This window comes from Neopelma chrysocephalum, unplaced genomic scaffold (assembly GCF_003984885.1).
Source record: "Neopelma chrysocephalum unplaced genomic scaffold, ASM398488v2 Primary Assembly neopelma1_63, whole genome shotgun sequence".
Classification (NCBI taxonomy): domain Eukaryota; kingdom Metazoa; phylum Chordata; class Aves; order Passeriformes; family Pipridae; genus Neopelma; species Neopelma chrysocephalum.
The window spans coordinates 15,163,652-15,179,267 of NW_020897720.1; the positions used below are offsets into that span (position 1 = coordinate 15,163,652).

General features: G+C 47.9%; 1 protein-coding gene across 6 annotated transcripts in view; it reads right to left on the bottom strand.

Annotated features, from left to right (window-relative positions):
* Window positions 1-2,959: 2,959 nt before the first annotated feature.
* Window positions 2,960-15,616, bottom strand: part of SEPT8 (septin 8) — a 39,812-nt gene continuing 27,155 nt past the window's right edge. For 2 of the 6 annotated variants that reach the window (XM_027682377.1, XM_027682374.1), the window contains exon 10: window positions 2,960-4,401. In XM_027682377.1, the coding sequence (XP_027538178.1) occupies window positions 4,236-4,401 (166 nt within the window). In that variant the 3' untranslated portion in view covers window positions 2,960-4,235. Of the gene's footprint in view, window positions 4,402-6,807; window positions 6,819-9,937; window positions 10,964-11,517; window positions 14,365-15,616 lie in introns of those variants that run through there. The other 4 variants (XR_003534092.1, XM_027682375.1, XM_027682378.1 and 1 more) reach the window with 4 other exon arrangements.

The following is a 15,616-nucleotide window of genomic DNA, read 5'->3' on the forward strand; positions in this document are numbered from 1 at the left end:
TGCCCGGGCTCTGAGGGGGATGATCGGGGTCCGGGGGAGCTGACTGGGCTCTGAGGGGGATGATCGGGGTCCGGGGGGACTGACCGGGCTCTGAGGGGAATGATCGGGGTCCGGGGGGACTGACCGGGCTCTGAGGGGGATGATCAAGGTCCAGAGGGGCTGACCGGGCTGTGAGGGGGATGATCGGGGTCCGGGGGAGCTGACCGGGCTCTGAGCACTCTGGTTGGGGTTCACTGGCTCTGACTGGGCTCTGACGGGTTTCTGGGGCTCTGACGGGGCTGCAGCTCCAGCCTGTTCTCCACACAGAAAATCCATCTCCTCTTTTTCCTGACTGGAACTGAATTACTCCTGAGATAGAGGGAATGCAGAGTGCCTTAAATATAAACAATACAGAACAAGTGGCACAGAAATCAATTAGCCCCATGCATAGAAGAGGCATGTGTCCGGGTTATCTGCCATGTAGTGTAAATTCTCACAGGATGCTGCTGGGATCCTCCACACCTGCTGTTCTACTCACCCTGCTGTATGTCCACATCCCACTGTCCACGTGCCGTACATTTACAGGAACTAGACTAAGTTATTCCAACAACCTGGCTTTTTCCTTTCATAATATATGTCACTAAGAGTCAAAGACATCATTTTGTGCAACGGAAAGGTCCATGAATAGTTTCCCTGGCTCCTCAGCCCTACCTGTCTCGCTGCCCCCAGGTGTTTCTGCACACCCAAACCCTGCTGGCAGGTCACAGGGCCTTGTTCCAGTCCCACTCCTCCCCTCGCTGCCTTGGCTGTGGACAACCAGGGCCTGGGATCCCGGGGCAAGGCCAGGAATGCCCATCACGGAGCACCAAGCACAGGCACAAACCAAGGGCCGTGTGTCAGCTGCGCTGTGTTTTTGCCGGAGGGATGCAGGCGGGAGCAGGAATGTGGACAGGATTGATCTGGGGCTTCCAGAACTCCTCCATCAAACTGACCGGTGCGTCACAGGGCCATTCCCTCACCCCAGGGAGTGTCACCAGGTGAGTCAGGAAGAGGGCCAGGTGTTCAAACAGTCACTTTGCAGTTTATTCACTGCCCTGGTGCTGCCCAGAGCTGTGCTGAACGCTGAGACTCGTGGACTGAGAGAGTCATTTCGCACCAGAAAGTGTATAACCCAAGGGGCTGGGGAGAGAACAGGGACACCCTGTGTGGGTGAGACGGTCCCACCTGGGCTGGGAAGCACGGTGTGCACCCGGAGAGTGGAGGTCGGTGATGCGGGGCTGCCTTTTCCCAGGATGGGCACCGAAGCTCCCGGCCGAGGCTTCCAGCAGCACCTTGTTTGTAAGAGCTCATTTTGGGAGGGCTGGTGCTTCCCCACTCAGTACTCCAGTACAACCCAGTACCAGGCCTGGGTCACCCAGCTGGGCATGACTGGGTGAGCAGCACAAACCAGTGGTTTAAACAGCACCGAAATGTGCCCTCGCCCTCCCTCTGCAGACACAGCTGACAACTCCCTTCATTTCCAGCCTCCAGACATCCGAAATGCTAATTAGAGCACTTAACAAGATTTGAGTCTTCCTTTGGAGATACCTTAACAAAATCATCAAAGCACTAACCATATTTTTCTTTTAACTTTTCCTCCCCCTCAGGGCACAGATCTCTCTCTGTCAAGTTACAAGAAGGCAGTTCTCTGGATTGCAGAAAGAAGCTCCAAGTTCCAGTTTTACCCTGAAATGTTTGCGGTGGCGACCAACATCTTCAACAGGCTGTTGGCATCAATGAAGGCAGAGAGATCTCAGCTTTTCCCTGGCCAGATTACTGCCTGGGAATGGAAGGAGCATGTAATCAGTTTACATACAAAGCAGGGACTATGTTTGGCAGCAGATTTAGGGAGCAGTCGGGGTCGTTGCTGGGGAAGGCCTGTAAGCACACACATATAAACATATATGAACTTGAGTGTTTGATGAGGTTCCACTGATGCACAGTCCTCCTTAGGAGTGTTTGTGTGAACTGAGTCCAAATGCTGTGGTAAGTCCAAAGAACTCATTATCATCTGGTTGTCTCTGCTAAACACAAAGCATTCAGGTTATTGCTTTTAATATTTCAGTTTTGAAACCACAATTTTTAACCAAACTATGGGGCTGACATTTTCTGCCACTGGAGCAACAGCAAAGTTAGGAGCTGAGCTGAGCCTTGCCACTGTCAATTCCATTTAGATTGAGACTGGCACGTAGAACCATAGAATCATTAAGGTTGGAGAAGGCCTCCAAGATGATCAAGTCCAACCTTTGACCAATTACCACCTTGTCAACTAAACCAGAGCACTGAGTGCCACGTCCAGCCATTCAGCCAACACCTCCAGGGATGGTGACTCCAACACCTCCCTGGGCTTAACCACCCCTTCCATGAAGAAATTCTTCCTGAAGTCCAATCTGAAGCAGTATCTGAGGTGAGAAGAGGAGTAACACTGCATTGTAAGTAACGTGGCATTGCATAGTCTAAGAATTGTGGGATACAGGAATAAAGGTTGAACCAATAAGAGGATTTATTCTGCTTCACTTTTGAATTTCCTTGTTCCATTTCCAGATTCTGTAGCTAAACTAATTCAGAAGCAACTGTAACTCAAATGAAAGTTTGAAACTTGTGCACGTGTCACAGAATGCAATTATTTCCCCCAAGACTCTTATCTTCTTTATTCGGTGTTTTCTTCTTCTCCCTTCAGGCCCAATTAAAATATCTGCAGTGCATTGCAGTTTCTTGTCCTTGCAGCAAAAACCAGTGGAGAGGATGAGGTCTGTATGTTTGATTTTCAACACACTAAAAGTTGTTCATGTTTCCAGGTCCTTCAATGATTCGGGCATAATGAAGAAGCGTTAATTTGTTTAACCCAAGTAACGAGGGCTCCTGGATGAGCATTCTGCTTCCCACAGATGTATTTAACCTTGTCAGATCCCCTCACCATACAGAGAAGCACACACAGCACTGTGTAGGACGTTGGCTTCTTTATTTTTTTATATTTTTAAATTTTTTTTACAGGTAATCCCATTGGTGCAGACACTGGTGGTGCAGAGCAGCTGTAAATGCTCTCCAGCCGAGATCTTGAGAATGGAAAGAATTATCCTGGATAAGCTTCAGCAAGATCTTTACACAGCAACACCAATGGATTTCTTAAACATTGTAAGCACTACGTTTTGCAACTTTTTTCTTTAAAGAAACAACTCCTTATCAAATAAGACTAGAAAACACAGATGCACACACACACACACACACGCACACACACACACACACATCCTTCCCAAGATGCTCTGCAAACTACCTGTTCCTACCTATCTGCAAGTCTTTTAAAGAATATTACAGTAACTTTCTTTTAAAATTAATTTTTAAATTTTTCTACTATTTAAAACCTTTCTTTTTGCTGAAAAAAATTTACTCCTGTCTTTAAAGGACAACTAAAATGGACATTAAAAAGATTCTCATAATGCACAACTCTATGCCATTTTTATTTTTTTAAATACACACTGCAAAAATATTTCTAACTATTTCCCTTCTATTAATACTGTACATAGAAAGCTGTCAGAGTTTTGCTACATTTCACACACAGGTTTTTCCTTAAATAATTTTTCTTTTCATTCCACTAATTATTCATTTATGCAATGAGACTACCCTGATCTGGCACTTAGTTCACATTGCAGTTACTGAACATTTGATAGAAACAATTAAACTTTGTTTTCAAGAAACGATCATGTGCTGGTAAGGCAAAATTCATGAGATACAAACACATCCTGGATCCCTTTTTTAAGGTTATGTGCAAATATCGAGCCATTAGAGGCTGCTGATTGTGAAAACTGCCTTTTGCAGGTGCTTGTTTCCTCGGGAAATTCAGAGTGCAGTTGGAATTACCGGTTTTGCTGGATTTGGAGCTGCTGGCCTGAACTGAATCTCCTGGGCAGCAATCTGGATAACGCAGAAACTTCAGAGATTGTTAGGAAACACAGACCCCGTACATTCATCATCAGTTCAATGATTGGCAAGTACAAACACAAAACACAAAGAAAAAGGTGGGGGAAGCCTTCAGGTTTCCTGCTATGAGATGGAATTCATCTGTACTTCTGGGTGATGACATATGAGAACATATAAACTCCACTGACCTCTGCTTTTCTTTGTATATATATTCATATATATATATATATATGTACACCTTCTCTTCTCTGCAGTCCCATGCCATGTGATGTCCAGCTGGCCCCCTCTCCCCAGCTGCCTCAGAGGAATCCTTCCCTCCACGTGGTACTCTTCACCAGGCAGCTGCAGCACTGGATGGCCTCCCACCAGCTCGTGCAGTTCAGGGGCTCCACGCTGGTCTTGGTGATCATCACCTTGGAGCTGGAGAGGCAGGCTCCTGGCTGGCTTTGTGTTACTACTGACCTGCTAAAAAAGCACAGGTAGGAAGCAAAATGGCCTTTGGTCACCAATGCTGAGGGCAGGAATGGTAAATGAATAAAGCCAAAGCTGTGTGTGTGAACAGCCAGCACTGCACTTCAGCAGCTCCTGAGACTCCTGTCCGTGTTCTGCCTTTGCTGCAGAGCCTGCTGGTGCTAACAACAGGGAACAAAACTGCAGCTCAGGGGTGGGACTGGGGAGAGGGACATCCCTTTGGCAGAGAAGGGAGGTTTCCGAATTCTTGGCCACAGATCCTGAGCCAGGAGAGATTCTCCCATGATGGGAGAGTCTGAGAGCACCCAGAAACCTGCCCAGTGCCCCCAGCCTCCCACTGAACACTGCAAAAAGTACAGTCTAAGCACAGACACTGCTTGTAAAATATAATCAGTTTGACTTCTAATGACCAAAGGCAAGATCAATTTTTTCATGGATTTTTTTCTACAGCTTTCCCCCAGTTTTATAAAACACATAAAACAGAGAGCACCGTCAGCTTACTGTCCACCCATTTTGTGGTCTAGAATTTGTGTGAAATAACCTGGCCTCCTGCTGTCCTGTCCCTCCTGCCTGTTGTCTCCTAAAGAGAGGGAGCACTTGCCCACCTTCTGTGTGGTAATTCTGGTTAAGTGTTTTGCATCAGGACCAACAGCATATTGCTGCTATGCCTTTACTGGGGCATCCAGCCTGCCCCTTAATTACAGTGACAGGAGCAGTGGCCAGACAAGTAAGTAGTTTATCCTGAACTTACAAAAATCTGCATCTTTCCTTACAGGTGAACAGTGCTGAATTCATCCAGAAAGAGCCTGTGGATCAAGAGCTAACGTGCCTGCAGCCACCCAACGCTGTTTGTATCTTCTACCCCATCAGCCAGGCTGTCCAGGGCCATCCCAAGGCAAGGCTGCCCTGCCACCACCCTTCTGCATGGAAGAATTCCCATCAGGGGAGGTTGGGGGTCATTGTAAGCCAGGCTGTTTCAGCATCTTTCCCATCCGCTAATCCCAAATTCCTGACGAAGCCACGGAGACTGATGAGTGCTGGGATGGCCCCCCCTGCCCAGTGGGGATGGGAGGCAGGGGTGGCTCCTGCCCTCAGCTGCCCATGGCCTCCCTTACAGCCACCCCACAGGCTCTGGTGGAGAACTACTGCCTTGGCACCAGCAGGTCCCAGCAAAGAGAGCAGCCAAAACAACAGGAAAAAGCTTCACTGTGCTTTTCAGAGGATAAAGACAGTTGGTGTTACCTGTCTATTATTATGTCCCTCCTAAGCAGTGTGTGTTCCCCTCAGTTTTAATGTCATTAGATACAACGAGCTGGGGACAGGAGGGACTCGGTCACAATCCTTCAGCTCAGAGCTCCAGCTGGCAGGCAGCTACACACTGCACGGAGAACCAAATGCCTCCGTTTATTTTTAAAATAGCCCTGATGAAGTTTGACAGATGGAGCCTTTCATCCAGCTCACACCATTGTTCTCTCATTAGAGCTGATCTGGCTCACCCTGTGGGAGCCTGAGCAGGAGCTGCTCTCGAGGAACAGGGAGTCCCCACTGCTGCCTCTGGAGCAGCTCTGGGGTGGAACCAAGGGTTTGGGTCAGCAGTGAGAAGCCTCAGTCAAACCTCCAGTTTTCTTAAGGCCTTACCTCAGAACCCACGGGTCTAGAATCTGTGCTTCTTCCTGGTTAAACCATTAAAGACCCAATCACAGATCCTTATGAAATGTCTTCTTGTCCACAACCCCCCTTGCCTTGGGCCCTCACCAACCAGCACATGCTGGTCAGTGTTTTTTAAATTTGTTCTGTCTTAGCAACACAAAATGCCTTTAATTAATTCCCCTCAACCACATTATTTCTTATTAACTGCTAATCTTCACAGCAAAGCAGTTTCACAAAGGTCAGATTAAACCTCTCTTAGACTTTTAAAAACCAGCTTCACACATTCTTTTCAAACAAACGGGATTTTGGGTTTGTTTTAAATAACAGGGCCAGTGTTTTCAGGCAGTTGTTACCCTGCTTTAAAGGTGTAATCCAGTCAGTACAGGATGGATACCACCACACCTGCAACCCTGTCACAGAATGGGAAGGGGTTCCATATGGACTGGCACGGGCTAAATACTGGGCAGGTGTCTCATGTAATGACGTGGGACAAATAATTTGGGGACAGGGATGGGACAGGAGCAAGGAGACCCTCATGCTGTGTAACAGCAGAATTCATCAGTGCAGGGAGAAAGTTTCTGGCCTTCCTCCCCTTCCTCATTGTCTTACCTTGCAGGAGAGGAATTCCTGACCAGCAGCCTTGCAGGACTGATTGCTGAGAGCTGTTCACGCTTTCCCAAGTGTTAAATCTGCCAGAGCTCCCTCTGAGAACACAGAGAGCTCTGTGTGTGTGCAGGGAGAAAGCCACACTGCTCTTCCAACTGCCAAGAGAGTGCCAAGTGTTCCAGAAACATCCAGTGCCAGAGACAGTGCAAACAACACGTGTGGAGAGACATGACTGGAACCAGCAGTGGAACCCAGGGAATTCCCACCAGCCAAGTCACAGCTGCTGCAGGCTGTGAATGCTGCACTGAGGGGGCTCTGCCCAGGCCAAGGGTGCTGCAGGAGCAGGACTTGGGGTGCTGGGTTAGACCAGACGAGGGGCCCGAGGTCCCCACACACCCAGAGGCCAGGCAGCACCACATCTGGGACATGGGATTTATCCATCCTACCCCAGGGAAGGTTTTCATTTCGTGGTAGGGCTCCTCCCTCCCCCTGAGCAGCACCTTCCTTTTCTCTCACAAGCTGTGACTTGACTGCCTGGCTTTTGGAAGGAGGCAAGTTGTCTTTTGTAGTTTCCTTGAAATAAAATGTAAGCTTGGTCTGCACCTGGAATGGCCCAGCCAAAAGGTGATGCCCACATGGATCACTGCAGCAAACAGGGCTGTGACTGGCTCTGCTTCCCTCCTGTCCCTCTGCTCTGTCTCAGGCATCCTCACCAGCTGTGTTAACCCATGGAAATGCAGCAGAAAAATCCCACACACAGTAATTAACATGCTGTAACTTTATCCCACAACAACCACAACCTTGTGTTTTGGGCCTAGGGGTGTAGTTTCTTGCCCATAAGCTGGATGACATCTTAAACCCCATGAACAAACCTGCTTTTCAAAACCTCTGCAGATCTCTATGATCAACGTTCAAAAGCAAGCACTAATGGGGGTTAACTCTAAAACATGAAGCCAGTGCTTTACCCTAAGGGTAAAGCCCCATCAGGGCCCCTTGTTCCCAGTCGGGGTAAGATGCCATAGTGGGATGGGGACAGTTCCCCTGGAGCCTGCCTGCTCTCCCAGGACATGCTGTGCTTCCTTCTGGCAGCACAGGTCCCTCCTGCACACCCACTCCAGCACTGGAGCTACCAGGAAGGAACAAACACCAGTGGTTCAGCTTCAGCAGGTTAAAAGTGTCACTTACCTTTGTGGTTCTGCCATCACTCAGAACGGGGCTTCTGGCCCCAAAAAACAGTTACAGGAAGGAGCTGCTCTTGTACCAGGACTGTTCTTGTTACAGAAAAGCATTTTGGATAGTGGGAGCTGCACTGATTCCCTTCCCTCTGGCACAACAGGGGCACACGTTAACACCATTCCTGGACAAGATGAACAGCCCCCCCCAGAGGTGACAATGACCATGTCCCCTGTCTGGATTGTGTGCAGCAAACACCACAGACACAAGCTGACTCCTCCTGCAGCTGAACCCACGCTGTGGATCCCATTTGCTGCACCCCAGTTACTGCTGGGAACGTGCCAGGGGCAGGGAGTGCTGGCACAGCTCTGGTGTGGTTATGGCCAGTTCTGTGAGGATTGTTGTTTTGGGGAATATTCAGTCCTAACCCTCACCCACACTCCCCTTGCTGGTGCCTCACTTCAGGCCAGACTTCCAGATGCCTGAAGCTGCCACCCCCTTGTAAACAAAGCTGCAAATCTGAAATCCCCCATGGTGAGCACCTACAGAAGGGTTTTAAACCAGCCACGGAAAAAACAAAGCAATTCTGAGCTCCCCCATCCACCACAACGTCCCCCACTCATAAACCCCACAAAAAGGAACTGTGTCAGACACCCAGGAACCACTACAGGTGAGGGTGGAGCTGTCCCACTGCAGCCAGACTTGGTGTCACTACTCACAGGGCACATGTGATGACTTAGGAGAAGAGTTCATATACACATTTGCACAAATAAAGAAACCCCTGTGGTCAGAGAATTGATCAAGAGACAAGAAAACTGCAGAGGGAAGAGTAATGCAATAGTTATACCTCATTTCTGGGGCCGCATCTATACAGTTGTTGGGGTTTTTTTCCCCCTAATTGGCTTTAGTGCATTAAATTCAATTTGAACAGTACTTACAGTTCAATTCTGCAGGAAGGCAGAGGATGCACTGAGATGGAGCGAGGCATTAACTCCTGGCAGGTCCCATTGCTCCCCCTGTTCCTCCCCAGCAAGGTGTGCAACTGCAACCCCACTGTGACCCAACCACGGCCACGACAAACAGAATTAATCAACCCTTCTGAGCAATTTGGAAAAAGAACAAAACGCTTTTATTCCCAATTCACCTAATCCAGCTGGAATCTGACTTGACAATAGCTCCAAACCGGATGAAAGCTCTGCCAAAGAAATTAGACTGGTTGGCCTCAAAAGAGAGCACAGGCAAGTTTAAAACAGTCCCCAAGCAGCAGCAAAGGCTGTTTGGAGGCTCAGCTCAGCCTGATGGTCACACGGGGCTCCAGCTGCCCCCTGCTCTGTGCAGGGCACCACAGATGTGCAGACAGACAGAGCCCTCCGAGAGGACCTGCAGCCCCCAGGACACAGCTGGGGCAGAGCCTGGTGCTTCCCACCCCGTCCCACTGCCCCTGACACACGTGGGGCCTCATCCCTGCCTGGGGCAGCAGGGCCAGGCAGGGATGAGCAACGTGGGGGGAACATGCTTGGCAGGGGGGTTTGTGGCCCCCAGACCTTCTCCATGGGCCCAGCATGGGCATCTTCAGGCCACGGAGCTGTGACAGCTGAGATTTATTCCCAAGTTCTAATTCATGCCAAGGGCCTCCAGAGTTTGAGTGGCTGTCAGTACCACCCCCCTGGGCACAGGGCTCAGTGCACCAGCCTGTTCACCTTGGAAAACTCTGGTCACAGAGACACAACTGCCCTGGGAGCCTGGGGGGCTCCTGCCACTCTCACCCACCCCTGTTCCTGCTGCTCCTCACCCCACTGCAGCCTCACCCTCCAACACAAGGCAGGGGCATGGGAGGAGCTCCCTTCAAACCTGCTCAGGACTGGCTTTGGGCTGCTCCTACCCCTGAGCCCCAGGGACAGCAGCAGCCTGGGGAAGGGCAGGAGCTGGGGCAGCAGCTGCCCCGACACGGGGATGCACAGGGGACTTCTCACTTCAACCACAGAGCAACAGGGTTAATGGGGGCACACTGGGATCACGGGAGGGTTGTGAATCTGGCCACAGCACGCTGTTGTTGCAGTGCTTATACCTGCATACAAACCATGGTTTTAACAGATGTTTGTTAAACAAGTCAGTTTTGTTTTTATTAAACCCAACTTTGGTACAAGCAGGTCATTCCTGAGATTCGTTTACAAGGTTGTTTAAAACAAAGATAAACCAGGGCCTCTCCCTGTTCCTGTGTGAAGTTACTGGGGCACAGACATCACACTTTGTTTTTCCCCCTTCCTTTTTTTTTAAACAAGCATTTGTGTAAGGGGAAGTCAGTCTGTAACAAACACAGAACTCACATCAGGAACGCTGAGATCCAGCTTTAAACCATCCCCCCTCCATTAATATGTAACATTTAGTTGTCCTTTAAAAGGGTTCCCTTCTCACCCATCCCGTCCCATGGGATGAGTGGAGCCCAGGCAGGTGGGAGGTGGGCAGGGAGCTCTGGGGAAGGGGTTCCAGGGTGAGGCAGCACGTGCTGCCCTCAGAAAACTCAACAGAGGGAGGTTGGGGGGTTTTGGTTACAAAACCTGTAAGTGTACAGAAGAAAGCTGCACAGAGGAGTTATTGCCATGATAGGTGAGAATCCAGCTGAAAGATTAGGGAGTCAGGCTACAGGTGTCAGGTTAGGGACATCAGGTTCTCCAGTTACACCCCAAAACCAGACAGGAGAGGACCCGTGGGACCCTGTTACCGTGGCAGTTCAAGCAGCAAAGCCAAAAGCCCCTCACACTACCCCAGCTCTGTCCCTCATCTCCCTGGAGTCAGTCAGTGTTAACTGCTTTGGAGGGGCTGTCACTCCAAAATTAGCATTCTGGTTTTAGTGCCAGCCATGCAGCAGCCTGAATTAGCAGTTTACCTTTTGGTAAATATCTTGGATTTCAACTTTACCAAGAAACCTGATCAAGCAAACTGTTCCCCGTCACAAGACACGGCACACCTCAGTCCTTGCTACATATTCTCTTCTGTGCAATGTATTGCAAGCTTAAAGGTGAAAGCACCAATTAATTTCTTCTGCATGAGATGTTTTGGCCTTAATAAATCTTCTAATTAATATCTTCCTGTTGTTATGGAGTAGGCACTGGGAAGACTAAAGAAGCTACAGAAAGAACAAAAGAGAATCAGTGTTTAAGTTTCAGTTATTTACATTGAGCAAAGACAGCACGAAAGGTCAGAGCCCCACTCTAACGTGGCTGGGGCTGGGCACAGACACTGAACTTGGAGAAGCTCTCCCAGCTGCCAACATCTTCTTTGGAACTGGTGATCAGAGGATTGGTTTAAGTTTTCCTGAGGAAAGACTGCTGACGGAGCACCTGAGGAGTCCCATGGGATGGAGAGCCAGGATGGGCCACCAGATCCCACAAGGCAGAAGTACCAACAAGCTTCAAGGCTCCTGCCCAAACAGGGATGGCTTTGGAATTAATCTCTTAGAATTTCTCCCCAGATTACAGATGAGGTGCATTTCTGCATACTCTATGATTAGCTAGTTGTTAATTAATTAGCTAATTATATTTTCGAATGCTCCCCATAGTCACAAGACAGCCTGTGACTGGTAAGCTTGCAATCATGACACAGTATTATTTTGACAGATAATACAGATAATGACTGGATAGCACAGGAAATGCACCACTAAATAAACGACACCACAAAAACTCAAAATACACGTGAGATTTAATAAAAGAAAAAAGTACAAAGTGAGTGGAAAGAAATGAAAGTAAAAAAAAACAAACCAAAACCACGAACCCAAACACGCTGGGAATGACAAAGCAAAGGGATGCAGCACGTCCCAGAGGGTTGTGTCCCCCGGGCAGGTCCCCAGGAGCCTCCATGGCCCCAAACCACCCACCCCACCTCCACTCTGGGGCACCCACCACAGCCAGGGGTGAACCCCCCTCAGAGACCCACAAAACACAATTTAAATTAGAAAGCAGACAACATACACGATGGTAAATGTTTAAATGATAAAAAAATGGATAGTTTTTCCCATTAATACCAATCTTTTACAGATAAATGTATAAAACAGCCAAAGGATGTGTAACTGAATGGTTTCAGTCATTTCTGAAGGGTTTTCTTTCACTTCTTCTACCCTACCAGATGTAAGTCTTCGGACTGGATGAGATTAGAATCACCACATATTTGTAACTTGTTAAATAAAAATAAGATACAGAACTACCCTATATACCACAATATTTAAATCTTGTCTCAGCCAAAGGAAAAAAACAAGTACTGGGGAAAAAAATATGACTGAGTCCCACTGGGGAGATTGTGATGTTGAACAAGCAACTACAAGGACAAGGGCTGTCCACCACAACATAGAGTCAAAGTAATATAATAATCATAGTCATTAAAATATTCTTACATACATTCTGAATGTCATCTTCAGAAAAAGCTGTAAATTTCTCCATAGTGCCCATGGATTTGAAGGTTTTTACTCTTTCTTTGTAATCATCGTTTTTCTTAACTACCTGTTATTCTAGGAAAAAAGAATTGATCTCTGATGAGCCAGGGCAGAGAGAAATCATTTGCATAGATCTTGCTGGCTGCAGCATGAGATCAGGAGAGAACTATTGACTGGGAACACACTGGTGAGGCAGCTGGGGGCACACCAGTACCACCAGTCACTGTTCCACACCAGCATTGGCCTTGAGAAGCAAAACACTGAACCAAAGAGTGCTGCTTGCTCAGGCAATTAGTGCACCAGAGTTTCTCTCATCAGCAAAAATCAATAACAAATCATTTACTACATGATTGGACTGCAGTCAGAGGTGAGGTGGAATTGTCTTCTTGCACGAAACAGAGCGTTGGGTTCCTTGTCTGGGTTTGAGAAAACCACACTGACCCTCCCAACATTTGACAGTTACTGTTTAAAACACATCTAACCTGGAGGCACAGCCTTAATAATTAAATGTTCAGCTTTCAGCAGACTCCCAACAAGTGCAGAATTTTAACTCTTTGAACAACAGCCTGTTCCAAAGGTACCGGTGAGGTCTTGGGAGGTTCTTTCCTACAGGCATCAAGTAACACTGACAGGACTGTCAGGATATCCATGGAAAGGCCAATGTCCATAGGAAAACAGTTTAACACCTGAGCATGTATTTAGAAAGGAAAAACAAGCTGCTTTCATGGGATATGGGAGGTGAAGAACCTCAGAGTGCAGCAAAGCCCCAGGACAGTCGGGCCCAGGCCCTGCCCCTCCCTCTGCACTGTCAGGAGTTTGCTGACAGCCCAAAGACAGGTCTGCAGTAAAAACACATCAGAAAAATCCTGCAACATCAATAACTAAATAAAAACACACACACTCACAACTAACACTTAGCCAGCCAGTGTTTTTATAAACTCTAAAGACGCTATGTGAGGGTTAATATAAAATATTTCCTTTTGTTTAGCCTGGGATCTGATGGATGGATGGAATTGGGTCCAGCTATTTTTCCATGACAACATAGCTAGTAACTCTCTGTTCAGTTATTGTCCTGCCTAGTCACAAAATGGTTTGAGTGGAAAAAATTAATATTGATCCTAATTATTCCTCTAAGGTCAGTTGCCCAGGAAAACAAGGCTGTGACTTCTAGGCATGAGGAGAGTCAAAGGAAGCCCCTTCTAAGAAGAACAGAGCCTGTCAGCATAAACACAGAGCACAGCTCAGGAGCAGGGGTTCTCCCTATCAGGCACATTGTAAGTTTAAGGTTAAAGAGTAAAAGTAAAGATGATGGCTTAAATAGTTCCCACAACAGTAAATACACTGGTAAGTGACAACTGAAAAGTTACACGAATCCTGTAGTTCCACATTATACAACAAACTCTTATGAAAACCTTTCTCTATAAATGTTCTACTTTAGCAGTAAAGAAAATTCAAAACATTGTCCCATGAATTTTATTAACCACTCTCTCTCTCTCTCCTTATATATATATATATATTATAAATGATGTAGAAAGTGTTTAGAGTAATTCAGGATTAAATACAGAATTACTGGAATGAGGGTTACTCTGAGATTCCCAGGGCAGAAAGCCTTAAGCATTGTGTTTTTCTATCCATTCTAAAAAATTTATTCGAGAATTTTGTTAGAAAAATAAACATTTCAGCATTTTTCATACCACTCCTCTCACTGTGCATGTACTGGGGAAGGTCAATGAGCAGTCACCTTAGCCAATTAAAAAAATTAAATGTAGAAAGCAATTATTCAGCTGGTGGGTAGGATGAGTTCAGACAGTTACGGTCAGTTCATACTCGGCTGCTCAGTCGCTGGGTTTGGAACAAAACATCTTAACTTGAGGGATTAGCTGGCTTTGTTTAACAAAATGTACATGTTAGGTGAGTTCCTGCAAACCTCCTGATAACTCTGCCCGGGTGACAGAGGGTCACTGCCACCCCCGGAGACGCTCAGTGTCACTTTGGTCCACGCACACAGTGTTATGAGAAGGGTCACAGGGTGGGAAACTCAAGCAACTTAACACATGAAAGCACCAAGTCCACTCTTGGCCTGAAAGTCTGTGTGTGATTAACTGAAAGAAACAAAACATAAAAAAAAAAAAAAGCATGAATTAAAGTTATGAAAATTAAACAAAAGCAAAATGTAGCAAAATATGTTAAAACCAAGGGAGGAGGAGGAGGAGGACAAACACTGCTGGGGCAGCTGAAGGCTTCAGATGAGAGCACCCCCTCAAGGCTCTCTGCACAGCACAAACACTCTGCTTTCCCCCAGCACCTGCAGCCCTTCCATCACCACCTTCTAGGTATTGAAGCTGCCAAAACCACTGTCTTGAACCAGGAAATGACAGAGGGTTCAACTAGTTCTCCTAAACCTAGAAGCAAGAAAAAACACCCCTCCTGCAGTCTCACAACACATTCCCAGTTCCTGTGAAGTCCCCACATGCTGCCCCCAAACCCCCAAACCTCCATTCCCATCCCCAGGGTAGCACGGGGGCTCTCCTGGCAGAGATGCCCCCCAGGGACCTCTGTGGGTCCCCCTCCCCTCCCCTCTCTGCCCAAAGCCATGGGCACAGCCCCAGCCATGGGCTTGGGAGGGAAGTTTGGCTGCTGGTGCTGGGGGAGAGCACTGCCAGCCACCAGCTCAGCAATCCCAGCTGCTCCTGGGCTGGTTGGGTGGACTGATCCTGGTGAGAAACCTGGCAAAGATGTTCCTGCTGCTTCCCTGGGAACACACAGACCCTCTGAGTGCCTGCAGGGTCTGTGGTATCACCAACCCTGGGGCACTGCAGGGGGGGCTCAGGCTGTGCTTGGACACTCAGGGCTCACAGCACCCTCTGCTTCCCAAACAAAGAGGGGGCCTGGGAAGTCACATCACTGGCAAAGCCAAGAGGAGGCACCTTCCTTTGAAAGTTTCATTACAAACTTCGTCATTTAACTTGAGCAGAAATCCCCCAAAAAACATACTAGCTCACAGGTATGCAAAAAAACCCCAGTGCAAAGCCATCCTGGCCATGCTGCACCTCCTCCAGCTGCAGAGCCCCAGCACTGTGCAGGGACAGGACACAGCACTGGGCTCTGTGAGCTGGGCCATGCCCAGAGAGGTCTGCAGGAGAGAGAGCTTTGGTTTTAACACCAACACATTTACACTCCAAGGAAACACTTAAATAATCTACCCTGTTATCTAACACAGGCAGGAACAAATTACTAGGATGTCAGTACACGGAAGGAGCTCCTCTGGTGCTGCAGTTCACAGCAGGGAAATGACAGAGCACAAGATCTCATCAGCAACGTGGAGCCAAACGCTGTGCTGTCAAGCCCAAACTC